This window comes from Thermobia domestica, chromosome 7, assembly GCF_964235325.1.
Source record: "Thermobia domestica chromosome 7, izTheDome1.hap1.1, whole genome shotgun sequence".
NCBI lineage: Eukaryota > Metazoa > Arthropoda > Insecta > Zygentoma > Lepismatidae > Thermobia > Thermobia domestica.
Genome location: NC_137460.1, coordinates 140,624,638 through 140,650,969, shown reverse-complemented (window position 1 = coordinate 140,650,969; position 26,332 = coordinate 140,624,638). Strand labels below are relative to the sequence as shown.

The window sequence follows — 26,332 nt, the reverse complement described above, 5'->3', positions numbered from 1 at the left end:
TTATTAATTATTCTTCTCAATATTTCTTTTTATATGATAATTTCTAAATGTTTGTTTGTACGTATAAAATCACTTTAGTCATTAACAGGATTTTCTTCATTAGTAGGTTGTGCCTCTGCTGTTTCTTTCTCCGTTAGCCTAAATACAAAATTAGAAAAAAAATTAAATTCATTAAGTAAACTTTATTATGCTGAAACTAAGCTGTAAAAATGTACTTATTTTTTCCTATTCCAACATTTGGGATGTCATTCTATCTATTATCCTATCTAAAAAAAAAAAAAAAAAAAAAAAGAAAGAAAGAAAGAAAAGAAAAAGAAAAATTAGTAACGTCAGTCTAAAGGTTTGCTTTCGTACTCATATTTTTTCTTAAAGGCAATAACACAATGTATAGGGAAGGGGCAATAAGACAATGTGATCCGAAATCGTTTCACATGAATGACTGTGCATACTCTAATTGTACACCATATACAAGCAAATTGTACACAACAGTCAAGCTTAGGTTGTGGCTCATATATAAGAATACGATTATATTCCGTTCTTCATAACCTTCGTGCACAAAGACGTAAAGAAAAGTCCTGGGTTATGATCCTTTTCATATACATTCCGAAAGGAATTAAATCTTCAAATTCCGGATTTATGGAAACTTATCTTATGGTTCATAAATAGTGACGTTGGAAATACATTTTAACGAAAAAGATTGATTTCACACTTTGTGTTGAACAATTATAGGGAACGTCTGAAGATATAATTTTATTTATCTTGAAGTGCTTTAGGTTTTGAGAAAATAAGAAGATTAAGTCTTTCAAAACATCTCCACAAGTTTTAGGGAAACGCACGGAAGAGCTAAAATCATTCGGCTGACAGGTAATCTAACCTACTGCTGCATTGATTAGTATTTCTGATTTATTCGTTGATCAGTGAGTTTGCGAGTATTTCGTTTCATCTGTCTCTCAGCTGAATCAACTACCCCGCTGCGGTGAAACGGACGTAATCATCATATGGAATTTCCGTTTATGAAAATTCCTTTCCGATAGTACGACAAGCCGGTAATTTACAATCTCCTTCACAACGTTCAGTTAACACTACAAAATCTGTGTATTAGCCGGGAACAGAAGCTGGGATTGCGAACACTAGCAATACAGAAAATGGGTGGCTACAACAATGCTAATAGTACGTGAAAATAATTTTTCCACACATATATTGTGTTGCGGTTTAGTAAATGTCTCTGCACATTTTCAATTATTAATCTGTAACACTCATCTCTTGTCTTGAAATTTATGGAATATTTAATTTTCAACTAAACGGCGCCAACACAACAATTTTCTTACTAGAAAAATCTTTTGCCAAAAGCTATAAAATCCCTAACATATGCATACGTTCTTATTTGTATAAACAAATAGTAATGAATGGGACCCTCGTTTGTACCCAGTTCGCACTAGTGAACTGTGTGGTGGACAAAGACCATGTGCGAGGGTTTTGCTCGGTGTTCTCTCGTTGCCTCCCACCTTTCATTCCTCCATTTCGTTCATTATCACCGTCTCCCTAAACCTCGTTCTATACATAAACACCTCTATGACGACTGCATTTTTGCAGTTTCAACTTGTCAGCTTTTCGCCTATGTTTGTAAACAAGAAGAGTACAAATAAATTCATTATGTAGAGGCAGCGAGGCTCAGTGGTAGAGTGTTCTCCTCTAGTGTGCGGGGTCCCTGGTTTGATCAAATCTCACACCAAGTGAGCTTTGTGGTGGACAAACACCGTATGCGTGGGTTTTTCTCGGGGTTCTTCCGTTCTCTCCCACTTTCTTCATTCATTTCTCATCATCACCGTCTTCGGTATTCGGCGCATAACTGTGGGACGTTAAACACTACTTATTGGAATGATGTTTGAAGTGAGAATCGTATGACCGGGTCCACATCTCGTCAAGATGAAGGAACTTCGTGGATATTGCTTCCAGAATGTTCCCGAGATTCTGAATACAATAGATTTCTCCGCCAGAACCATCAACAGAACAGACGCTGCTACATGGATACTTTGAAATCCACATTGCTGGTAACGAGTTGTTTAGAACACTCGCGACTACAGAAGTGTATGCTTTGTTTTAGTAGTAATTGAATTGTTCTATTAAACTTCTCACCCACGTAACTACCTATAATCAAATTTTTTCCCCTCTGCATACTAATTTAGGCAACAAAATATATACTTACATGCTGTTTTTCCTTCGGCTTTGTTCTCCTCGAAAAGGAGCTTGAGATAACCACCTTCCAACTACATCAATTATAAATGCCTCCGTCACCCCATCTATCCTCTTTTCCATGACAGAAGCTGTTCAGTGAACAAAATAAATTTTAAATTTAGAACCTCAAAAATACATTTTTTTTTTTTTGAAAATTAATGTACTAAAAGTAACACACTTACTAGTTTAAACACAAATACCACTAAAGGGAAGAAGGCACACGCTTTGTCTAATGGCTAGCACGCTTACCTTCTGTGCGCGTGGTCCTGGGTTCGATTCCCGGTGGGGGTACAGTTGAAGGAAAAAAAAGGGGTTCGGATTCTACTACAATCAGAAGGTCCCAGTCTCCTTAACCAACAAGGCATAACCAAGGAACGTTAAACTACAGAAAAAAAAAACTAAAGCAAAGAATATAAATTATAATACATATTAGGAACTACGAAGATATTCTAGTGAAAGGCTTGTATATGTAAAAGACAAATACATCAATATTAAATATGAATTAATTTGATATAAATTTTACATTTGTGAAATGGACATAATATACGTTTGATGCCTTTTCCTACATAGTTACTGTTAACATTTTACAAGTAAAATAAATTTATTATTGCTGCAGTACAGTTTTTCATAATTTCTTACATGGTTACTACAAGTAAAAGAAATTTAAATTTGGAGCAGTAATTTAACTAGTATAGTTGTTTGCAATGATTTTGTTTATAATTACCAGGTTTCGCGACATTCTAAACTAGAGATGATAATTGACAGAGGGTATTTTTTTTTATTCGAATCATTAAAATATTCAGGTAGAGTATCGATGCATTACTTGACCATAGGCGTAACTAGAGGGGACCTGGCCATCCTCAAACCAAAGCTGACCCTCTGATTCTTTTTACTGGACGAGCATAATGTAATAAATTTACCTAAATTTACGCATAACCATTTTAGTGGTGTTTGCATTTGACCCGCTTAGTGACTATATTTCGTCCACCCATCGATTTTTTTAAAATATGATCTAATGCCTGGATGTAATAAAATCCCTCGACCGCTGTGATAGTGGGTAATATAGAAACCTCTCAAATATACGGGTAATATACGTTTCTTTAGTTGAATAGCTTCATTAATGTTAACTATTTTTGTACTGTTTCAAGTAATTAACATTATTGACGTAATAAGTTCTTCTTTATATAATATATATATATATATGAAAAGCCAGTATTATGGAATATTAATGTTTGAATAGTTAAGATTCTCACAAGTAAACCTTACGTTTGGGTGAATTGAGTTGCTGACTGAGACACATATGAGCAAGTAGTACTAAATGTGGGCAGTATTTCAGTGAAGTTGTAGGTGCGAAGCTCCAGGGGTTTAGGAGATATAGCTACCAGAACATCATATGGAAGTACAGAATAGTCTTCATACAGTTGGAGGTAAAAGCCCTGTAGGACCTCTTGTAACGACAAAAGGTGAATAACAAATATATGGGTACATATTAGGACTAGGGGGAAGTCATATAGTAAGGGTATACCTGGCGGCGGCCATCTTGAAATCCGCCATTTTGAATTAAGATTAAATTTTTAAAATAGGAATAGGGTCATGTGATACATGATTTAAGGCGAAAATTTAATCAGAAGAACAATGGTGACATTAATTTTGATTTACGCGCAATTGGTAAAAAGTTACAGGGGAATTAAATATTGTTGCAGCATATGTATTAGTCCTTTACCCTACCTTGTATATTTTGTGTTAATGATAATAATTAAATAAAAAGCAGGTGGATACATATTAGGTCTATGGTAAGAGTTGCCTTGATGGCTGCCATGTTCATATCCGCCATTTTGAATCAAACAAAAGTTTTAAACAAAACGTATAACAGTGACACCTTATAATAGCAAATTTTACCATAAATCCCCCGGTATAACCATTTCTGCTTTATCATTAACCAGCACAAAATTAAATGGGAATAGGACAATGCAATATATGACTTCGGGCTAGAAGTTAATAAGAAATACAATGGTGGCGTAACAAATGCTGGTTAATGATAAAGCAAAAATGGTTATATCGTTGGGTTTATGGTAAAATTTGCTATTAATAAGGTGTTACTGTTATACGTTTTGTTTAAAACTTTTGTCTGATTCAAAATGGCGGATATGAACATGGCCGCCATCAAGGCAACTCTTACCATAGACCTAATATGTATCCACCTGCTTTTTATTTAATTATTATCATTAACACAAAATTTACAAAGTGAGGTAAAGGACTAATACATATGCTGAAACAATATTTAATTCCCCTGTAAGTTTTTACCAATTGCGCGTAAATCAAAATTAACGTCACCATTGTTCTTCTGATTAAATTTTCGCCTTAAATCATGTATCACATGACCCTATTCCTATTTTAAAAACTTAACCTTAATTCAAAATGGCGGATTTCAAGATGGCCGCCGCCAGGTATACCCTTACTATATGACTTCCCCCTAGTCCTAATATGTACCCATATATTTGTTATTCACCTTTTGTCGTTACAAGAGGTCTTACAGGGTTTTTACCTCCAACTGTATGAAGACTATTCTGTACTTCAATATGATGTTCTGGTAGCTGTATCTCCTAAACCCCTGGAGCTTCGCACCTACAACTTCACTGAAATACTGCCCACATTTAGTACTACTTGCTCATATGTGTCTCAGTCAGCAACTCGATTCACCCAAACGTAAGGTTTACTTGTCAGAGCAAACTCCTGTATTAAGGTATTGTAAAAAACAACAGAAAGAAGAAGCGGCATCCTTAAGGTTCTAATCTTAAGCGATTGTTGAACTTCTACGTAGAAGGACAAGCATATATTACCCACTCCAAAGTGACTATTCGATATCTTCCGTTACTTTTATTTTAATCGTTACTATTCAACCGTGATAGGCTTCTTTCCGAACAATGTAATTGGTTCCGTTTCTTTCTCTACTTTCTACATTAAAATTAGTTTTGGCGAGGGTATGAACTCTTGATGAGGATAGATCGTTACATTTGTAGAGCGAGCGTGGAAATGCTGACAAGAACAAAATTTAAACTCGTGTTATTGTACAGGGTGTCCGAGAAGTCCTTTCCTGAATACAGAAATTGATAACTCAGGCTAGAAATATGATAGAAATATGAAACTGGTGTTGAATTGTTTACAAACTATAAAAATTTTGGTCACATCAGTACACTTCCACATGAGCACCCTTGGTAGCACGTAGCACATCTAGGCGATATTCAATTTCCATCCACACATTAGCCAACATCACTGGAGGGATCGATGCAACGACTGTGGTTATTCGTTGCTGCAGGGTTTCAAGATCTGGTACACGTGTTCGGTAGACCTCATCCTTGACATAACACCATAAAAAGAAGTCTAATGGGGTTATGTCAGGAGAGCGTGGAGGCCAAGCTGTTGGTCCATCACGACCAATCCATCACCCAGGAAATGTCCTATCGAGATAGGCACGGACGTCCAAACCCCAATGAGGTGGTGCACCGTCTTGCTGAAAAACGACATCGGGGCGATACTGAAGCAGCTGAGGAACAGCATACAGCTGCAACATATCCAGGTACACTGCAGATGTGATGGTATCCTCAGCGAAGAAGAATGGCCCGATAATTCGATCGTGCAATAACGCGCACCAAACATTCACCTTTGGACTGCCTCTGGTGAACTCCCTGGGGGGTTCTGAACCCCAAATGCGTACATTATGGCGATTCACTACTCCACTGACAAAGAATGTCGCTTCGTCGGAAAAGGCAATTCGTCTGAGATAACCATTATCGTCCTCAATACGTGATAGCATTTCGACCGCAAAGTCATATCGACATGTACCGTCGTCGGGCAACAAGGCGTGAACGAGTTGCACTTTGTAAGCACGAAACAATAAACGTTTGTGTAAAATGTCATGGATAGAGCTTTTTGGCATCTGTAATTCGCGTGAGGCCCTGCGCACCGATTTCTTAGGACTTCTCAGAAAAGACTGCCGCACAGCCTCCACCGTGTCTGCTGAGGTTCTTGGTTGACCAGACCTCGGAGGGTCAGCAACCGACCCTGTGTTCTTGAACTTCTCATACCAGGCTTTAATGCTCTTGACATCAGGTGGAGTCCTCCCAAATGTTGTCTGGAACTGTCTCTGCACCGTGGTTGGTGATCGTGTCTCATGGTACCACAGGACACACTGTGCCTTCTCCTGGTTGGTTGGCATGGCTTCTTGGGCTTCTTACTTACGTACTACAAACCTAAAACAAAAAAATGAGACTTGGTAAAACAGAACAAACCTAACACAGACAAAAACTTTTATAGTTTGTAAACAATTCAACACCAGTTTCATATTTCTATCTTATTTCTAACCTGAGTTATCCATTTCTGTAATGAGGGAAGGACTTCTCGGACACCCTGTATTTAATCCAGAGGTATGACTAGCAAAGAGAAAACCGTGAAAGTTATTGAGGGTGTGAAATTTAATCCTCAAAATTTTCTCAGTTAATTTATAATCACTGTATGCGTATTTAAAAAAGTTCGAGTACTTTCCTAAGGGGCCGCAGTGGCTAAGTGGTAGAGCATTGCCTCTAGTACGTGGACCCTGGGTCGATCCCAACTAGCGCCAAGTGAGCCTTGTAATTAATAAACAAACACCGTGTGCGTAGGTTTTCTTAAGATTCTACGGTTTCCTCTCACTGTCTTCATTCCACGAGTTCCTTCAATTCTCATTATCATAATCACCATCACACTTAGCCTTGGTGCATAAACCCGGGACGTTAAATTAGATCCATTCTTTCCCATGATTTTCGGATTCGAAATTTAGAAAAAAAGATACCTTATACATAAAGTAATTGAACCAAGTTTTATTCATCCGGTAACCTTTAACTTGAACTCAGCATTGTACGAATGTCTTTTTGCAGCCATATCTTGGAAAACTTAACCTGATGTGTAAAAAAAAAAAAAAAAAATCCACAATGAGCACCACAAGTCCGCACAGAAACATCAAAAGCACGTATTATTAACTACTTTACTAGTATCTTGTTACGTGTTGGGCTAACAATGAGCACAAAGGCAAGAAGCTAGAAACTTGAAAGATATGTTGCGCGGAAACAACAAAGTGGAAAATGCAAGGAAAAAGACACTATTGTGTGACACGACCACCTTTTGGATCCAAAAGTTCCGAAAAAAAAGGCGACTTATACGTGAGAAAGTACAGTATTTCATTTAATTTCGAGTATTTGCTGGTGGTGTGTTTGCTACTAAAATTAAAGGTCCAGAGATCCAACTACTGACCATGATTTCTTTATGGAATCTTTACGGATTCTATTCTATTATTATTATTATTATTATTATTATTATTATTGTGAACGTGGACGTGAGGGCAGGGGAAGCGGAACTTAAGGTACGGTATTATAAAAGCATTATATGAAGGCCTTCTAAAAGGTTCTTCCAATTTTCAGAAGTAAGGAGCCATGCCCCCCCCCCCCCTCATGATACATTTTTGGCTAACTGATCTCTCATCTGTTGTAAATGTATTTTGAAACTTATGAGACATCTACAAAATTGATGTTATCAGAAGCCTGGGTCTTCTTTTAAACGACTAAGATTTGTATTTTTATGTGCAATGTAATTCCACAAGTTATATTACAAATATATTTGTCACTGACTGCTGGTCCTTTGAAGCAGTATAACAAAATCCCTTCGCAAATTATATGGAATGAGAGAAATGAAGTTAGATTGTATTCTCTAAAGCTGTGTTTTTCGCAAAGTAAAAGCAAAAGTAATTAATACTTACAAATTAAAAGTTTACTCAGATTGGGATAAGTCTTCGTGAGAGATTTCTTTCCTTTCCTTCCGACCCAACTGAAGTTAGAAGCTATTTGGTCTGTGAGGAGTTTTCGACATATCCCTCGGATAATGTTTGGAGCCTTATTTCCTCTTATTTCCATTAACTTCTGAATCTGTAGGAAACAGAATGAAGCCTTTGAAATAGAACTTCCCACACAGCAATGAAATATTTTCAAAACGTTTCTAAAACGTACCATCATTTTCCTTCAGAAAATGTATCCTACTTCCCTTAAGGAAATATATTCCATATGTTGTTGAAAACATTTTCCTAATAAAACTGAAAATATTTTCGCAATATACTCAAAAACGTTGTAGAAATATTTTATACGCCGTTAGAAAAGTTTCCCAAAAAATGTTTTCTGTATCATTTCCACACATTACTGAAAATGTATTTGAAACGTTTTATACAATGTTAACGGAATGGTTTTTAAAATGTTTCGCATGGAATATTTTAAAATCATTTGCCAATAACACTGAAAATCATTTGTCTAAAATAAAGAAATGTTTTCTAAATATTTTTACAATGTATTGGGTACTTAGTTGAAATGTTTTCTGAAGATTTCTAATCCATTTTTAACAAAAATTAATGTTCTGTAAAATAACAATTTTAAAATATTTTCCACTCATACCAAAAAATATTTTCTATACATGACAAAAAATATTTAGTGAATATTTTCCGTACATCACAGAAAATATTTAATGAACATTTTCTGTGCATGACAGAAAATATTTAGAGAATAGTTTCTGTACATGACAAAATATTCAGAGAATATAAGATAGACATATCAAAAACATTTTCAAATTATTTTCCTTGGAGTTTTGTAACAGTAGAAAATGTTTAGAAAATATTAAACTAGTTTCAGATATGAATTTGTGCTAAGAAAGAAAATATTTACGATTCATTTTTCAAATAGCAATTGATATGTTTTTGATTTGTTATTGTATGTAGTTTCAGAACGTACTTAAAATACTTTCTAACGAATTCTGGTTTTCACATAGAATATTTTAAATTCTTTCTGAATATTTTTTCGTCTTTACTACGATAACACCTACAGTTTGAAATACATTTCTTTCTTCAATACTGAAGGAAGTGCATACTGAACAGTTTTCCAACCCTTGTAAGTTAAAATATCTGGATTTCATTTTTACAAATTGATGGGGTGGTAGAAGTCTGTGTATGTTGGAACCGGTTTAGAACACACGGAAACTTCTATCATCACATAAATTTGTTGAAATAAATTCTAGTATTCTAACTTATAGGTTGAAGAAAGAAATGTATTTCAAACTGTAGGTGTTATGGTGGTAATGACGGAAAAATATTCAGAAAGAATTTAAAATATTTCTCTGCGAAAACCAGAAAATGTTAGAAAATACTTTAAGTACGTTCTGAAACTACATACAATAACAAATCAAAAACACATCAAGTGCTATTTGAAAAATAAATCGTAAATATTTTCTTTGTTAGCATAAATTCGTCTGAAACTAGTTTAATATTTTCTTAACATTTGCTACTGCTACAAAACACCAAGAAAAGTAATTTGAAAATGTTTTTGATTTGTCTACCTTATATTCTCTGAATATTTTCTATCTTGTACAGAAAATATTTTCTAAATATTTTGTCATGTACCCGGGATCCCTTAATATTAAAAGGCGACACCACAGGGGGCACTGTGCAGTACAAGCGGAGAAAACTAAATTATCTAGGACAAACATTCTATATCTATGCCAATATTCATTTAAAAATATGGAGAAACAATAACAATCGGAACAAATCACATGCATTTTGTGAAAAGTATTCTTAATGGAACTAAAAAAAAAAAAAATGCTATAGTACAGTTTCTTACAGAAGTATTAAAAATATACGAAACTTACAAACACGTGTATATAATAAGTTTTTCTTATAAAGAATAACTATAAAACGTGATCATATCACCATGAAACCATTTTATTGCACCATGACTCTTAACACAAGGACGACGTGGACCACTCAGATGTCCACAGTCTAGGTGTCTTAATTGTGCTCTTCGTTGTATGTTTTACACAACACTAAAACAGCTATTGTAATGCGTAGAATAAATGACAGAGCACAAGGAAGACATCCCAGTTATCAACATATGAGTGGTTCATGTCGTCCTTGTGTTGAAAGTGATGATGAAATAACTCGAGTATAAAGAAATCAGGTCTACTAAGCTAAAGTACATAATTACAAAAGGAAAGAAAATGCAAGACTGGACTAAGATTTGAACCTGTAACTTCAACTTACCGTGTCGATGCATTAACCACTAGGCTACTCACTGTTTCCGAATAGTCATTCATTCTACCACTCCTGAAGTCAGTGCTCAAGCAACCAGACCGCATTGACTATACCGCAACTTGTGAAGTACTTGAGCAACCAGTGTCTATACTACAGAACCCCACTGGTGGTAAGATTTATACATGATAAATGGGGAAAATAACTTATTTTATATCATGTAAATATTTAATGCGATATACAATCGATTACTTCTTTGAGTTATCGTATATAATAGAGAAATTATCCTTAAAATGATCTAAATTCCACCATTCTACATTACTTGTGATTACATAACAAACCGAAAGCCAAATAAAGGAAGTATGAACCTTTAAAAGTATGAACCTTATGAACCTTTAAAAGACAATACATAAAATAAAATCCTGTAGATTTATTGAGAATAATTACAGTAATAATTTATTATATTTTACATTAAATATACATTTGTAGTACACAATATATTTAATGTGAACACATAAACAAAAAGTCTATATTAATTTAAGTCTACTAATTGCATACCGTACATTATAATAGTTTGAAATGTATATACACCTCATCAGTGTATCAATTTTAACAAGTTTTATTTAACATAAAAAAAAAAACACTTTGTAAGAAAAGTTTGAACAGAGTTGCATCTTACAAACTCTTTCCCACACCCTAGTATTGTAGTTCAGAAGATGACTGTACCAATCACCGAAAACCAAGCAGCAGAATCATGCGTTTACTTACGTCCCTCCTCCCCTCAACACACACAAAATAAATTAAACTATTTCTTGAAAAGTTCTCTATCACCTTCATCTAAGAATATATTTAACGATACGAAGTAGGTATATTATACATTACTTTAGAATCTGAAGTGTGATTTAACTGCCATAAATTAAAACAGCATAATATGCACGCAAATTAGCTTAAATGAGTACCATACACATCACACGAAGCGAGCTACGCCAATAAAAAAAAAAAAAATCACAGTCAATAAGAATTAATTAGATCTTCAGTCTATATTTTTAAATTGGTGTTATGTTGACGCTATGAATTTTGGGCTTCCTATACTAAATGTCTCTAAGCCAAACTCTCTCTATATAAAACGTTTTTCGTCGAATCTGCAAATTGAGCAAGCCGCGCGCTAATGATGGGAGGCTGATGATAGTTCATCACATAGGAAGACACTTTGAAATGCTAGGTGAGTTACAACACTTTCTTCCTTTTTCTGGGATTCATCCTTACTTACGGTCAAATTTGGTACCGTCTATGTAGTACCTGTGTGCGGCGTACCTTGAAATCATCTCGGTTGATAGCCTCCAAACACAGTGGACTCCTAAAATAAAGCAATTGTAGTAAAATTACTATTTGTAGCATATGTGGCAAAATTTAAAAACGAAAGATATCTCAGAATCAAGGTTAAGTCAAACGAAGCGTTTTATGCGTTTTTTTTAATCTTACCTCAGGCTATCCAAAATACCAAAACATTGTTTTCTATACTTTTGGAAGTTATATACTAAATATCTTAATAACTATCACTCAAATTTGGTACGCTGAATAAAGTTATAGTGTAGATATAGAATTGAAACTATGATCCAAACTTAAAATAATGATATTACAGAACACAAATAAACTTAACTTAGGATGAAAATGGAAACTGTAGATGCATGAGTATTACTGAGCGAAGGAAGGAAAGTAACTCAGCTGGGTTACGAGTTTGACAGAGTTTATACACAGAAATCGTTCGGTGGTTTATATTTCCTGCTTCGACTTAAAAGATAAAGAAGATAAGCTCGCTTTAAAAAGACTTAAAAAGAAAAAAACTTAAAAGATTTAATTTATTCTGAATTTTTGTTCAGTATTTGTAAATAAATAATGTAGAAAACCGACACAGAGCTTGCCCGCTGGACTCTGGCGCCCAAATCCCAACTCCGCTATATGCATGCCTGCCATAAAGTAATAGAGATATAAACTTTTTTTAAAAGTGCAGATTAAGCCTAGCTTAATATTTACATTTTTTTAACTATACCTACAGTATGACACTAAATTCGTCGTACAGAAGCAGAGGATGTTTCCTGAGAGTAAAACAAACAAAAAAGTTCCAATAAACTTAGGGCGAAAATCCCATCGTTCACGTGTTATAGGCTGCCGAAAACATGAAAAAATCAATTCTAAAGGCCCATAGCTCCAAAACTATGGGACCTACCAAAGTCGGGTCAAGACTTCACTTAGGAACTAATATGTGCTCTATCCAAAAATACATGTTTTAGAATCCTAAGGTACTCACGCAACAATTTTTATGGAGGTAGTTGGAGAGTACTTTTTTATCATAGGCCCGTAGTCAAACTCCCTCTATAAACATTGTTGTGGAAGCACCTCAGGATTCTGAAACACGCATTTTTGGATAGGGAACATACTAGGTTCTAAGTGAAGTCTTGACCGGAACAAGGTAGGTTCCAAAGTTTGGAGCTATGAACCTTTAAAGTTCATTTTTTTCATGATTTCAGCAGCCTATAACACATAACGATGGGGTTTTCGCCCTATGTTTATTGGATTTTTTTTTTCTTTTACTCTCAGGAATCACCCCTCTGCTTTTGTACACCGAATTTAGCGCCATACTGTATAAATTAATAAGGTAGAAGTATATGTGGTCCTTCTCACTATGCTCACTTATATATATCTATATCTTAAACGCTAGTGATAAATAACACCAGTCCTCTGCTCCTATACCACCCTGTGATACCGGAGCAGAACGTTTGGGCGCGAGACGTTTGGACGCAAAGCCGTATATCTAAATAGGTTAATCTACTTAAATGGGTTATAATGTACTTCAAAAATAGAAACCGGATGATTACGTACTAAAAGCCTTAAAAATAGGCATCAATATCACTAAAACTCAAAAAATAACTGCACAACCTAAAATTAAGAAGTTCGGAAAGGTTAAATTTGATCCACATTTTCTTTAAAATGCCATGGCAAACAGTCACTGAAAGTCTCAGTTGCACCAAATGCTTAATTTAGTTCTAATATTTTTTTGTATAATGCAGAAAAAAATGGGTCTAATTATTTTGCTTTTAGAATGATATATCCTAATTTCAGGAAAATCGGAGACAATGACCAGCAGAAATTTTTTTCAGCATGAATCTATATTGGGCTAAAATAAAATTTGCTGTAGGCATCCTACAACACTCCAAAGCTGTGAAGTTATCTTTACAATATCTCTAACGTAAAGGATATTCATAACTTCATAGCAATTCATAACCCTGCATTACTGCTTATTACTACGTATTTGCAACACAGATAATTGGAAAGGAAACAAGAGTGAAATCTAATATACCAATTGAATAATTTACTTTGTCTTATGTTACAATTACCATGACATTAACATTCCATGACGGAATTATGGGCCAAATCCAGCATTATTCTGCAATGTCAACAGTTTCAAAATTCTGTACGGCGAATTCTTTCATCAGCTTGAATCTATTTTCTTCTTTCAGTTCAGTTGAATTTGAGTTTAACGTCCCGTGAACAGCGAGGCTATACAAAACGTGAACCTACTGATTAACGTGGAATCCAAATCACGACGTGAGCTCTAGTCGGGAGTTTTCTTCTTTTCTTGGGCGGATCGTCTTCTCGAAGCATTGCCTCGTGTCCTGCTTCTCTTTTTTCCTTCGAAATGCATAAATAAAGCGCCAAATCAACCAATGTCGTTTCTTTACGTTCGATATATTATAAAGAACGGAAATTTGTTTATTTTGGGGTGTCATTGGCTGCTTACAGTTAATTTTATTTGACACATTCTTCCTATTTAAATGTATAGTTAGTGCCTATTTCTATGAAAATTTATTAATATTATAGTGTCTCAACTTTCTATTAATACAACAGTCTCAACTATATGGTTTAATGGGCATATCGAATAATAATAATAATAAAACATTCAATAAATACTCACTTCCTGAACTACCCAATACATAGCATAAAGAACACCATTTTCATTCCAAAACCAGCTCGTATTCATCTTTTCTGATCTCTCGGAACAGGTCAGTACCTAATAAACATTTCTTATGTTTTGTACCATGTGTTTTAATAATCTATTACAGAAAAAGAAAATGCAAAAAATTAAAATATATACAGTATTTTACAAATTTTAAGTCACATCTTTATAGTAACTAAAAATTAATGAGAAACGTACATTGTTTTTAACTTAAATTAGATATCTGGTGCCTTCCATTTCAATTGAGGCAAAAATAAAGAAATAAATAAATAAAAAATAAAATTGTACCATCACCATCTCAGATATTGTTCACTTTTTTTTAATAGGAACTAGACATGTTTTTAAGGGACCCGTATTTTTTTTCGAAAAAAAAAAAATTCCCACCAAGTAATGGGCCATCAAGGACGGGGAGTGCAATTCATGAATTGTAGAAAACGTGGAAAATGGTCAAATTCGGAGCCTCACAATTCAGCAATGGAGACATGTAGAGTTATAATTCTTGTTGTGGTATGCACATAGGGATATGAATAAACTATATTTTATTATAGTTTGGTTTGCGTATGCGTATCTTTTTGTACATAAATTAACAAATGAACGTAAGTTTATGTGAAAAGTCGAAGTTTATGCTTTCTTTCGAGCACTTCCGATTTGAATTTTAAATTCCGTTTTCAAGGTTGGTAAGACCTAGTTACCCGCTTCCCCCCCCCCTTAAAAAAAGTATCGCTTCTGTGTGCAACCGTTTTATCGCAAAAAATTCGAGAAATCGTCAAATTTTAAAAAACCGTCATTTTCTCGAAAACATCATAATTTAAAATTCTTAAATTTTGTCAGATGGTTCAACTGTACATGGATAATAAACACCAAATAGCATTCTCGACCAATGCTTCATGAATGAACTACAGCCTTTTCAAGTTAGCGAACTTTCTTTAACTTTAAAGTCACAGTTGGCAACAATGAAAACAATGAAAGTGTAAAAAAATGTTTCCGCAAAGCATCGTGTAAAATTTCAAGATACAAATTCTATTTTACTGCATGTGGACTTCGCTTAAATTGTACTGTTATTCTGCAAAGGGAAGTTCAGAGTGATCACTGGAGAAACGAGCAAATGTCCTTCTTTACGGGAGTGATACATTATTATGAAACAACTGACAGTTTTGCCGTAATAAGCGATGACAAAACACACGATTCGGCTCGTACTCATAGCCATGAATAAGATTCTAAAAATACTCGAAGAAAAGCGATAATATACGTTATAGAAAAAGGTTCGAACACGTGAAAATAAGTGTCTACAATTTAATAAACCGTTTCAGTGATTTCTGATGGTGCTGCATTCTACTTTAAAAAATGCTTTCAGATGTCCAAGATGCAGACAGGTTTGATAAAGCAGTGGCTTTTCAGTGAAACCGGCCGTGGTAAGGGTCTCTGCGACGTATTGGGGAGAGGGGGGATAAGAATGTGGCAACCCGGGAAAATGAAAAACAGATTCACAGTATTAAACCTGCAGAAAAATTCGTGAGTATAGTGCAAATACCAACTCCGTGTATTACTCTCGTCTTGTTGCCAAAAACCGAATTCGACAATTAAACAAAACAAAACAAAACCCAAAAAAAGTGGGAAAGTGTGCGACCGGTAACTGGTATTTACCGAAGTCATTTTTGGTTTTTATGGCAGTAACGGGTCACCATGGACTAACTTCATGCTTTCCTCAAAATCGAGCTTCTGCAATTCAAAGTGTAGATTTAAGAAATCTGCAAAAATGAACTTTTGTTACATGCATATATGATAACCAGTGATGGATAGCAGAAATATTATCAATAAATCATAAATTACATGAAATTGTAGTGTTCTTTGTGTTTCCAGGTGACGCGGTAGCTCAGTGGTAGAGCGTTCACCTCCGGTGCTTAGGGTCCTTGGTTCGATCCCAGCTCGCGCCGTGTGGACTTTGTGGTGGACAAACACCGTGCTGGTGGGTTTTTCGGAATTCTCCCGTTTCCTCCCACTTTCTTCATTCCACCATTTCACTCATTTCTCATAATCACTGTCTCCTTTAGTCTAACCGGCATAAACGTTGGACGTAAAACTCCCAAGATTTCATTTCATTTTTTTTTCCTTTGTTTCCACATGGACCTTCAACAGGGTACAGGTTTCCAGAAGAGAATAAGAGAAGAGAATATAAGTGTTTTGTGACTATCGACAACGTGTTACGAGTTGTGAGTGCACCAACACCTATTGGAGCATCTGCCATGGTGACATGTTATTAGCGAAGAAGACACTAAGCAAGCAAATAATTACTTCAGAGTGGAAAAAATCAGTGAAACTTTGTTTCCGAAAACCATTTTAAGTAAGTTTAAAATTTGTTTCGTAATCGTAATTTTCACCTCAGGTTACATCGGTTTAAGAAAACGGAGTAGGGGGAGGCTCATCTTATTATTTCAGAGAGCCTTTTTGATCAAAATAATAAAAAGGAGCCAGGAAAAACTGTTAGTCTTTATCTAATGAATGTGAACCACAAACATCATCAAATTGTTGCACTTTCATTGTTTTCAGTGTTGCCAACGGTGATACTGAACTTAATGAAACTTCGCTAACTTCAAGGGGCTGTAGTTCATTCATGAAGCATTGGTCGACAATGCTATTTGGTGTGTTTATTATTCATGTAAAGTTGAACAATTTGACAACATTTCAGGATTTTAAATTATTGTGATTTCGAGAAAGGTGATTTTTGAAAATTTGACGGTTTCTCGAATTTTTTGCGACAAAACGGTTGCACACACAAGCAATACAATTTTTTTTCGAGAAGCGGGTAACTAGGTCTTACCAACCGTAAAATAGAATTTTAAAATTCGAACCGGAAGTGCTCGAAAGAAAGCATAAACTTCGACTTTTCAGATAAACTTACGTTCATTTGTTAATTTATGTACCAAAAGAAACGCATGCGCAAACCAAATTATAATAAAATATATTTTATTTATATCCCTATGTACACTCATGTCCAAAATGATTGTCGCATATCTATAACTGTCTTCTTGTAAGAATATAATTTGATAATGATTTTGCATGGTACTATTGATACTGATACTACATGTATAATCGGGAAATGTATACTCGTAGTAAATTTCAGAAGAAAAGAATTACAAACACGAAAATTAGAATGAGTAAAACAAAATGTTACTAAATGGACAAGAAAGTTTTATTTTCGTTTCATTGTTCTTATTTACTGCTTTTTTGACATGAAATTTGCCACATACATCGTCTTTCCCGATTATACACATACATTTTAAGAAATATCGGACGAATTCGTTATCAAATTATATTCCTACAACAACATATTTATAGACATGCGACAATAATTTTTGTCATGAGTGTACATACCACAACAAGTATTATAATTATCTGTCTCCATAGCTGAATGGTGAGGCTACGAAGTTTACCATTTTCCACGTCCTCTAAAATTCGTAAATTGTACTTCCCGTTTTGATGGCCCATTACTTGGCGGGAAAATCTTTTCCGACAACAAAAAATAGGGGTCATTTAAAAAACATGTCTAGTTGCTATTAAAAAAGTTCCAACAATATCTGAGATGGTGATGGTACTTTTTTTTGGCTGAATTGAAATGGAAGGCGCAAACCATTATTTATGTTATTTATATGTTGATTCATTTTGCAATAGCAATCTACTATATATCGGAATCTTATATCTATTACAAGATTTATCATAGGTAGAAATATGTAATACGTAATGTATAGTACTCCGTAAGGAAGCTATTATGAACTCAAGGCATTATGTAAAGTGGTGATGCAGAACCACAGGAGTGAAGTAAAGCTATATTAGATGTAAGGCATAGTTGTATGGGATATAAAATTTTTACACTACCCTCGGTTACGTGCATATCCACTGTCGCTGATATGCCCGCTCCATACGGAAGCACACCAAGCTCATCCTGCTACGCCGTTGTGCTCACTCTGTTAATAATATTCGTGCTTTTCAGTGGCTATCTAGCACTGGTTGGTTCGTATTTTTCGCACTGTCGTTCTATCATTGCTTCTTTCATGGTAATCTTTACTTTCAATTTTCAATACATATATATTTGCGCCTGATTTACATAAGAGTTGTACTTCTGCACTTCTGATGCACAGAGTTAAGTTGTTCTAAAGGAGAATATACTTTCGGAAAGAAGAACAGGTTACAAATACAAAACATACCTAAAATATAAAAACTTACTCTTTTCTTTATCATAGCACTATCGTATTCTAGATTCTTCACCCAACTAAATGAGGATTTCACTTACGAAGTATCAATAACACTAAAACTGTATTCTGTAACCATAGCCGCCCGCTGCAGGGAGCACTTGCTTTAACAATGGATTTTCCTAATTAGTATTAAAATATGCTAAATTTTTTTATTCACACACAACAGTTAGTGAAGTTAGCAGTGAGTTGTAATAATTGTTTTTTTACATTAAATATTATGTGGTTCTAGGTATTTGTATCCGTGACTTCGCTTGTATGTCGGTCCTTTTGCCCACTCCCCCCTGTAAAAAAATCCTGTGGGAGATACTTTGTCTACATTTCCTTTTAAAATTCGCTTATATACTACATATACATCTATGTAGCAACTAATTTTTAATAAAGATGAATATATTTATGATTACGCAACCACACGATTAAATTAATCGAGAGCCGTAATTAGTAGACTATTTTAATTGGTTAGTGCATCGCATACACGACAATGACAACTAGCATATCTGAGGATGTTCCATACTGTGACCAGAAAAATTTACTTCGAAATATCCCATACTGCAGCTAATTTAATATTATATAAGAATTTCGATACTCGAAAAGAAAGATCAATTGAGACGTGTTAATTTATCCTGAATAACTGAGTCCTGCAACCAAGGAAGAGGGGTTAAAATAACTAATTGTCTATAACAGCCCAAGTACCGGCAATAATTAAGTGCAATGAGCAATTACAAAGACGAGACGGCTATTTTTACCGCAAAACTGTACAGCTGCTATTCCTTTTGCTTAATGTAACCAAGTAAGTTGGTTAACACCTTTTGACAATTTTCTTGGTAACTAAAGGTCAGAAGGTATAGCGTCGTTGGCTTCCCGCACTTGGACCTGCTCGTCACTGGGGATGTGGTAAGAGGATAGCAAATCACCAGCCACCATTCACTGCGCTCAGCGAGCCACGAGTAACCAAGCTGGCAACTCCCCATAAACGTCACTACAACTTTTCACGGGAAAGCAACGACGTTATACCTGCCGTACTATAGTAATCCAGTAAAAGGCAAAGTGTAGTTTCACTGAGTACTGCTCGGTTACTATTCGGCTACACGACTTCTAGCGTAGTTTTAACCGAAATTCGACTACCAGCAGCTAAGTTATCATTTAATTCTTACTCTGCACACGAAAAGAAAGAAAATAAATGTTCATATGGACCCGTGGTCAAACGTCTATAGTTACAGGCTGCCGAAAACGTAGGAAAAGGAAATTTAGAGGTCCAGTGTTCCACTACTGTGAGACCGATCCCAGCCGAGTCAACACATTACTTAAGAGCTAGTACGTGCCCTATCCAAATATCCATATTTCAGAATCTTGCGGCACTTACACATTAATTTTTATAGAGCCAGTTGAGGAATACTCAGAAAAGTTGAAGTGCTCATAAACTGTCCATTGATACGCAAGCACCGCAGAATTCTGAAACATGGGTATTTGAATAGGGCACATACTAGATCTTAAGTGATGTCTTCCTTGACTGCGCTGGGTCCCACACTGAAGCTATAGATTTTTAAAGTTTATTTTCTTATGTCTTCGACAGTCTATAGCTTTGAAAGTATGGACTTTTGACCACAGGTCCATACGAACTATTTCTTTGCTCTGATGTGACAAATCACCTCTATAGGTTTGATGCTTTAAATTTTCTTACATCCTATATATATACCAGGGTTGGCTGGTTTAAACCAGCTGTTTTTTTTTTTTTTCAAAAAAACCAACTGGTTTAAACCAAAAAAACGAAAAATGTTCGTAAAAGTGTAAGTGTTTGTAAAATCTTGATGAACAGACATTTGTGGGTTATCACGTTTTACTCCCATATATTATTCGTGTTATATTCAGACCTAAATTCCCCATTCATTACTCAAAAAGATTATACTACAAAAGCAACTTTTTTTTTAAGCTTATAAATGTTTGTGATTTTTTTTTGTAGTTGTTATTATTGTTATGTAATTGCAATCAAAGAAAAATACTAAATATTGTTTCGTTTCAATGTTTACTATTGATAAAATACATCGAAAATGCCGTACTTTTTGTGTGTGGGGGGAGGGGTCATACAGACCTCACGAGAGGCATTTAGTGAATACGAAGTATTTTTGGTATCTATTTATGTATAAATGAGTCTGAGCCAAAGTGGACTGAAATAATTCGTATCTTTATTCACTTTTCTTACTGATTTGCAAATTAAGTCGTTGTATTTCTTTAATTTGGACCAATAAAAGTCATTGTTAACTAACTTGAACTAAATTAGTTCTTCTGTACTCCGTAGTACTTTGAAATTGTCCATATGTAATTCTGTATAATAGTTTCACTTGTGCAGCTGTTTATCTTTTTGCTCTTCTGAAATTACTCTTGACAATTATATCAAAAAGCATGTAAAGATCAGTTCAACGTATTTTTATGAAGATTCCTTCGTGAGTGAGTCGGCAGACTTATCGCATTTGTGGCCAATTAGTCCTGGTTCCGAGTTCAAATGGAGGACAATTTCTCTCGGATGTAACTCGAGAAGCGGTTTTTATTCCGCATTAAGCTTATGTGACCCCTTCCAGCATAACCCGGTTGTTGCATAATAACATCAAGATGAAACAAACTTATTTCTGTCCATATATGATATGAATATATAGAGCAAATTATTTAAACCAAACAAACCTGGTTTAAACCAAAAAAGAAAAGTTTTTTTTTTCAATAAAAACCATGGTTTTTGCCAACCCTGATATATACTAATATAAAGAAACTTGGAGAAAGTTATATTGTCTACTGTAACGGTTAGTGACATAACCAAGAAGGCAGCAATCTTCTAGAACACAGGCCCGTCTTCCCATTTAGCAGTAATAAAAACAGAAAACAACGTACTCTGCGGAGCACTAACTCGTCTCCACTCGCTAACGCTCACTCGGCATTATTATGTGAATTAAATGTAAAACTTTGGTAAAGAAAGAAACGAATTATTACACTTTTAGCCAAAAAGTAGGCGACGACCAACTTCGGAATAAATACCTGTTAGTGTGCTATTTCACTATCATCGTTTATGCGCGTAACCCCCATCGCTGACGCGCCTGCTCCCTACGGGCGCACCTTTATCACTCGGGTTTTCGTGCTGCACTCCTGCCCTGACTCAGTTAGATAGCACTCGCGCTTTTCAGTGGCCACCTAGCACAAACTAGGGCTTAAGTTTAGAGTTGCCCCTCCAGTCTGTAGGTGCCCTTGGACTTTGCAACATACAAAAAACAGTGCTTAAAGTATTAAAAATTATTACATTTCACTTAACTTTAGTACTTCGTTGGCTTTACAAAAATTTAAAAGGTTTTCTTCATTATTTTTGAGCATCCATTACACCTGTTCGCCATATTTTACAACTACCATGCTGCTGAAACCTTCCGCGAATGCTTCCGCATCCGGCAAATAGTACTAACTTCCACATATCTTTTCTCATATTAAACATAACTCTCATGCCGAACTTAAATTCCTAAACATCAAATAAAAACTTCAAATTATCATTTCTTACCTCATTTCTCCTGTAAATTTTCCTGATTTTTATAAAAAACGGAGGGGTAACTCCGGTTTGTGATTTATGCACGAGTTAATTTACAACGCCCGCTCCAGCAGATACTCTCACTCAGAAAGTAGAAATTACACATTATTAATTTTATGAAAATGAAACAAAACTTACCTAACCTTAAGCTAACCCCTACCCTACTTATTTATATCTTACTCTACTTTACCTTACTTACTCTACTTTTTCAAAGGGCCCTACTTAACGATGCGCAGTTGGGGCGTGTCTTGTAGTAAAGTTTACCCTTATGCACTCTAGTTTTTATGTTGTACGTCCATACTGTCCTTATACTGACCTCTCCTTATGTCAATCTGCAAGTAGTAACTAACCTCTGCGGGGCTTCTAACCCGTTCCTACCACTACTTAAACTATCGATCTGTATAGTAAATCTCCACGCAGGTCAAGTTCAGACATACCACGCGAAATAATTGTTGAAAAATTATGGTTCCTTTACTAATTTATTGTCCGAAAGAGTTACGGTAAGGGTTCTGCTCTTGGGAGTACGTAGGAGGAGTTGAGTGATTGCAACTAAAGGCTGATATTTTGTATCTCCCGCAATTTTGCACATATAAGATTTACAATGTGTTAGTTACTTTAGAAAATATAGCTGAGCTAGGGACAGCTAGCGAAGAGAGTTAGAAGCATCCAGACCCCTTTTACTTCTACTTTTATCACAATTTAGACAAAAAAACAAAGTACTCGGTTCTGAAACCATGAAACGAGTTGGGGGAGATGCTAAATGTCATCCCCAAATTTTTCTGTACATTTTACAATCTGTGGATCCGTATAGTAAAACTACATCTTGACCTGTACGTTAAGTTTTCATTTAATAATCCATTTATTTATTTATTTATTTGTTAAACACTTTATTGTAAGTTTTTACATTTAGTATATCAGCGAAAAGAAGTTATTTTTACTCCTTGAATTTTATTCATCTTAAAAATAAAAACATCTAACATTAAAATACGTTAGATAGCATAATTATTAATATTACTACTATTTAATGATGTAATTTTTAATTCCATCTGGTATGGTGTTCCAGAGCACGAATACCCACCTCAAGCTTCTCATTGGAATTGCTTTCTGCAATGACAGGCAAAAAGCATATTGCAATAAAGATTAACATTACTTTGCGTTGCATTGTCGTGTTAACATTTACTAATTTATGTATTTATTAGACTTTGCCAGCAATTCTTCATACACGTCAACACAACATAAACACCCATTGTAACAGTTACGAATGGTCCACCAATATCTAACACTCATTTGTTTTCAAAATTCGCAGGTTCAAATCAGCGTTGCCAGACTGACAGCTCGGAATTATTCCAAAACCTGATCGAAATTATGCTAGACTATTCGGTCAAATTATGCTAGATCCTCATAATTACTATTTCAGGAGTTTTAAAAGAAAAAAGAACGAAGTTGAGATACGATAACGTAACTTAAAATACGCAGAGCGCAAGAATGCGTGGATAGAACTCAATACTTCACGCACCAAAGCTTTAACTCAACTAAACTAGTGCAGTCGTTGCCAGACTCAATGGCGTATATATCGTATAAATGAATGCAAAGTGTTTGTTTACATATTTTGAAAGAAAATTACCTAGCAGCATAAGCGAAGTTGGGAATTGTCTGCTGGGGGGGGGGAATTTTTGGTCGGTCTCTGACCTTTCATTTCAGGAATAAAGATGGTCATGAAGTCAGAAATAAAGATGGTGAAATTGTCAAAAAGTTGGGGGGCTAACGGCCCCCATAGCTCCGACCATGCCTCACAGTTAAAGGATTAGAAAACCGTGGATGGAGCCACAAAAAAAGCCCAAAGCCGTTTTTAACTTACTTCGGAAAATAAGACTGCCTGTATGGTTTACCGACTATATGAATCGATGAAAGAGGATACATTTCTTCCCATGACGAACTTGTTTCTCATCTTCAGGTTTTACGCCTTTTTGATAAACTTGCCGAAATTATGCTAGATTTGGGTAGGATGCTAAAAGCAAGATGCTAGATCCTAAAGAAATGCAAATTATGCTAGATCTAGCATCATTATGCTTGATACGGCAACGCTGGTTCATATACTTGCCCCTGGCGCTGCATACTGCAGGTAATAGAATGACGTGAAAGGCTGCGCCTCCATTGCTTCCGAATGCGAATCAAGTTGCAATGTCTCTTTCAACGCTTCAATGTGAAATATTTTTGCTTCAAAATTCGTACCTTAAAATCTTGAGAGCACGAAGAAGACGAATGCGGATAAATGACATATTTTGCACATTCAAAGGATGAATGGCATTTCCTTTGTGTGCAAAATAGACTGAATGTCGCTCCCTTTATTATTATGCTTTCGTGGTAACCGCTACTATTTTCACTTTAAAATAAATTAACTAAATAAAATTAAAGATTACAGATTCAATCTACTTTCTAAGTAACTATCCTCCATGAGTAAAAGGAACCCGTTTTTGCTATTTCAAACATATTTGTCAATAATTACATATATTCCGGAAAATCATTATTTAAGGAACAGAAAGGAAAAATAAATTGAATAAAAAGTTGGAGTTCATGTATTAATTAAATCTTCATATTTTAAAGACAAAACAAAGAAAAATATAGATACCTTCCACGCCAAGTTCCTTGCTTACATCTGCCCATAATTTTTTCACGACGTGTCGTTTGTGATAATCTGGATAAGCTTGGTTCCACAATGCTACTTTATCAAAAGCACAATTTATTAAACCATGAACATCTACTTCCATCTTAATTTTTATTTTTTCTTTTATCTCCGCACCTTGCAACGTCGTCTGCTTTCACGCAAAACAAACTTTATTTCTCTCTTAGCGCTCAATTCCTCTGCAGACAAATCTCCTTCGCACGTATTCGGACGAACAATCCCAACAGGTTGGGACCATTCGTATCTTTTCGTCGGTTTTTTCACAATTTGCTGGTCGGAACTAGTCGAGGCCTCTCCAATTTATTTACACGTGCTGGGAAATTCGCATTCGCAATCGCATTCGGAAGTAATAGAGGCGCGGCCTAAAAGACGTCCACATTTAGTTCGGATTCCACGTTAATCAGTAGGTCCACGTTTTGCTGCTAAAAGGGACGTTAAACTCAATATCAACTCAACAATATATATATATATATATATATGTATGTATATATGTGTGTGTGTGTGGTTTTCTGAATTTCTTCGCGTTTGTATGGTTAGCATATACGCCTTGAGCACGGGAGACCATGGTTCGATTTGCGCTGGGAGCTCATGTAGTTGTTATACCACTTTAAACTGTAGCGGAAACAAACGTAATAGTTTCGCAATTAAAGCTTTTAAAGCTTATAATGCATTACTAATCACGTATTTACTTACTTTGTAGTTCCTTAATTAGCTACTATAATGAAAATTTTGCCTACCCATACTCCTTTATCGTGAAACTTCAGATTTCTGTGACACTATCAAAACTTCCAAGTCACTCAAATCACAATGCCTACTGATTCTCAGCCCCCAAACTTTTAGGATTACTTGCTAATATCAGCTCCTTTTCTTAATCGAAGTAAGTAATGTGGCCAGCACTACACTTGGCTGTTTATGCTTCATAGAAACTCTAGAGATCGGGGTGACGGATTAGGGATAGGGGGCTGATATTAGTAACTTTCCTCTCTCTCTCTCTCTCTCTCTCTCTCTCTCTCTCTATATATATATATATATATATATATATATATATATATATATATATATTTTCTCCAAAATATTTAAATAAGAAAAATGTTTCAGAAACATTTCCGATAAAATTCATTTTAGGTATAACAAGGAATATGTACTTTTATTGTAACAGAAGCATATATTATGAGAATAATGTAAAAGTATTTCTTTGATATATAATAAAATACTATTAGCTAAAAGTACAAACTATATTTCATAAACATCAAACTTTGTTCATTTTTAATATCTGTTTTAACTTTTTTAATTAAACACTAGATAAAATATTCTGAAAATAATTCTAAAATATTGTATGAAAATATTTTATTTAACCCTAGGAAGTCCAAGGGAGGGGCTTCTCGAGCCCACTCGTTTGTATTTCTTGAAAAAACCCCGTCGTAAGTCTTGATGAAAATATTGAGAATTTTATTTATTGTGTATTATTACTTCTTTGATAAATCCACATCATTAATGTGCG

The 26,332-nt window shown here is 35.1% G+C and overlaps 1 protein-coding gene across 2 annotated transcripts; it reads right to left on the bottom strand.

Annotated features, from left to right (window-relative positions):
- On the bottom strand, positions 1 to 23,768 carry LOC145690417 (uncharacterized). 2 transcript variants are annotated; one of them, XM_081765273.1, is made up of 4 exons: positions 23,227 to 23,768; positions 8,024 to 8,189; positions 2,207 to 2,324; positions 1 to 138 (listed from the first exon to the last, which is right to left on the bottom strand). In XM_081765273.1, exons 1-4 carry the CDS (start codon positions 23,308 to 23,310, stop codon positions 75 to 77), a joined length of 432 nt encoding a protein of 143 aa, XP_081621399.1. In that variant the 5' UTR covers positions 23,311 to 23,768; the 3' UTR covers positions 1 to 74. The 2 variants fall into 2 exon arrangements, with proteins under 2 accessions (XP_081621399.1, XP_081621398.1); XM_081765272.1 differs by lacking the exon at positions 23,227 to 23,768 and having other exon boundaries at positions 8,024 to 8,955.
- Between the last annotated feature and the right edge of the window lie 2,564 nt (positions 23,769 to 26,332).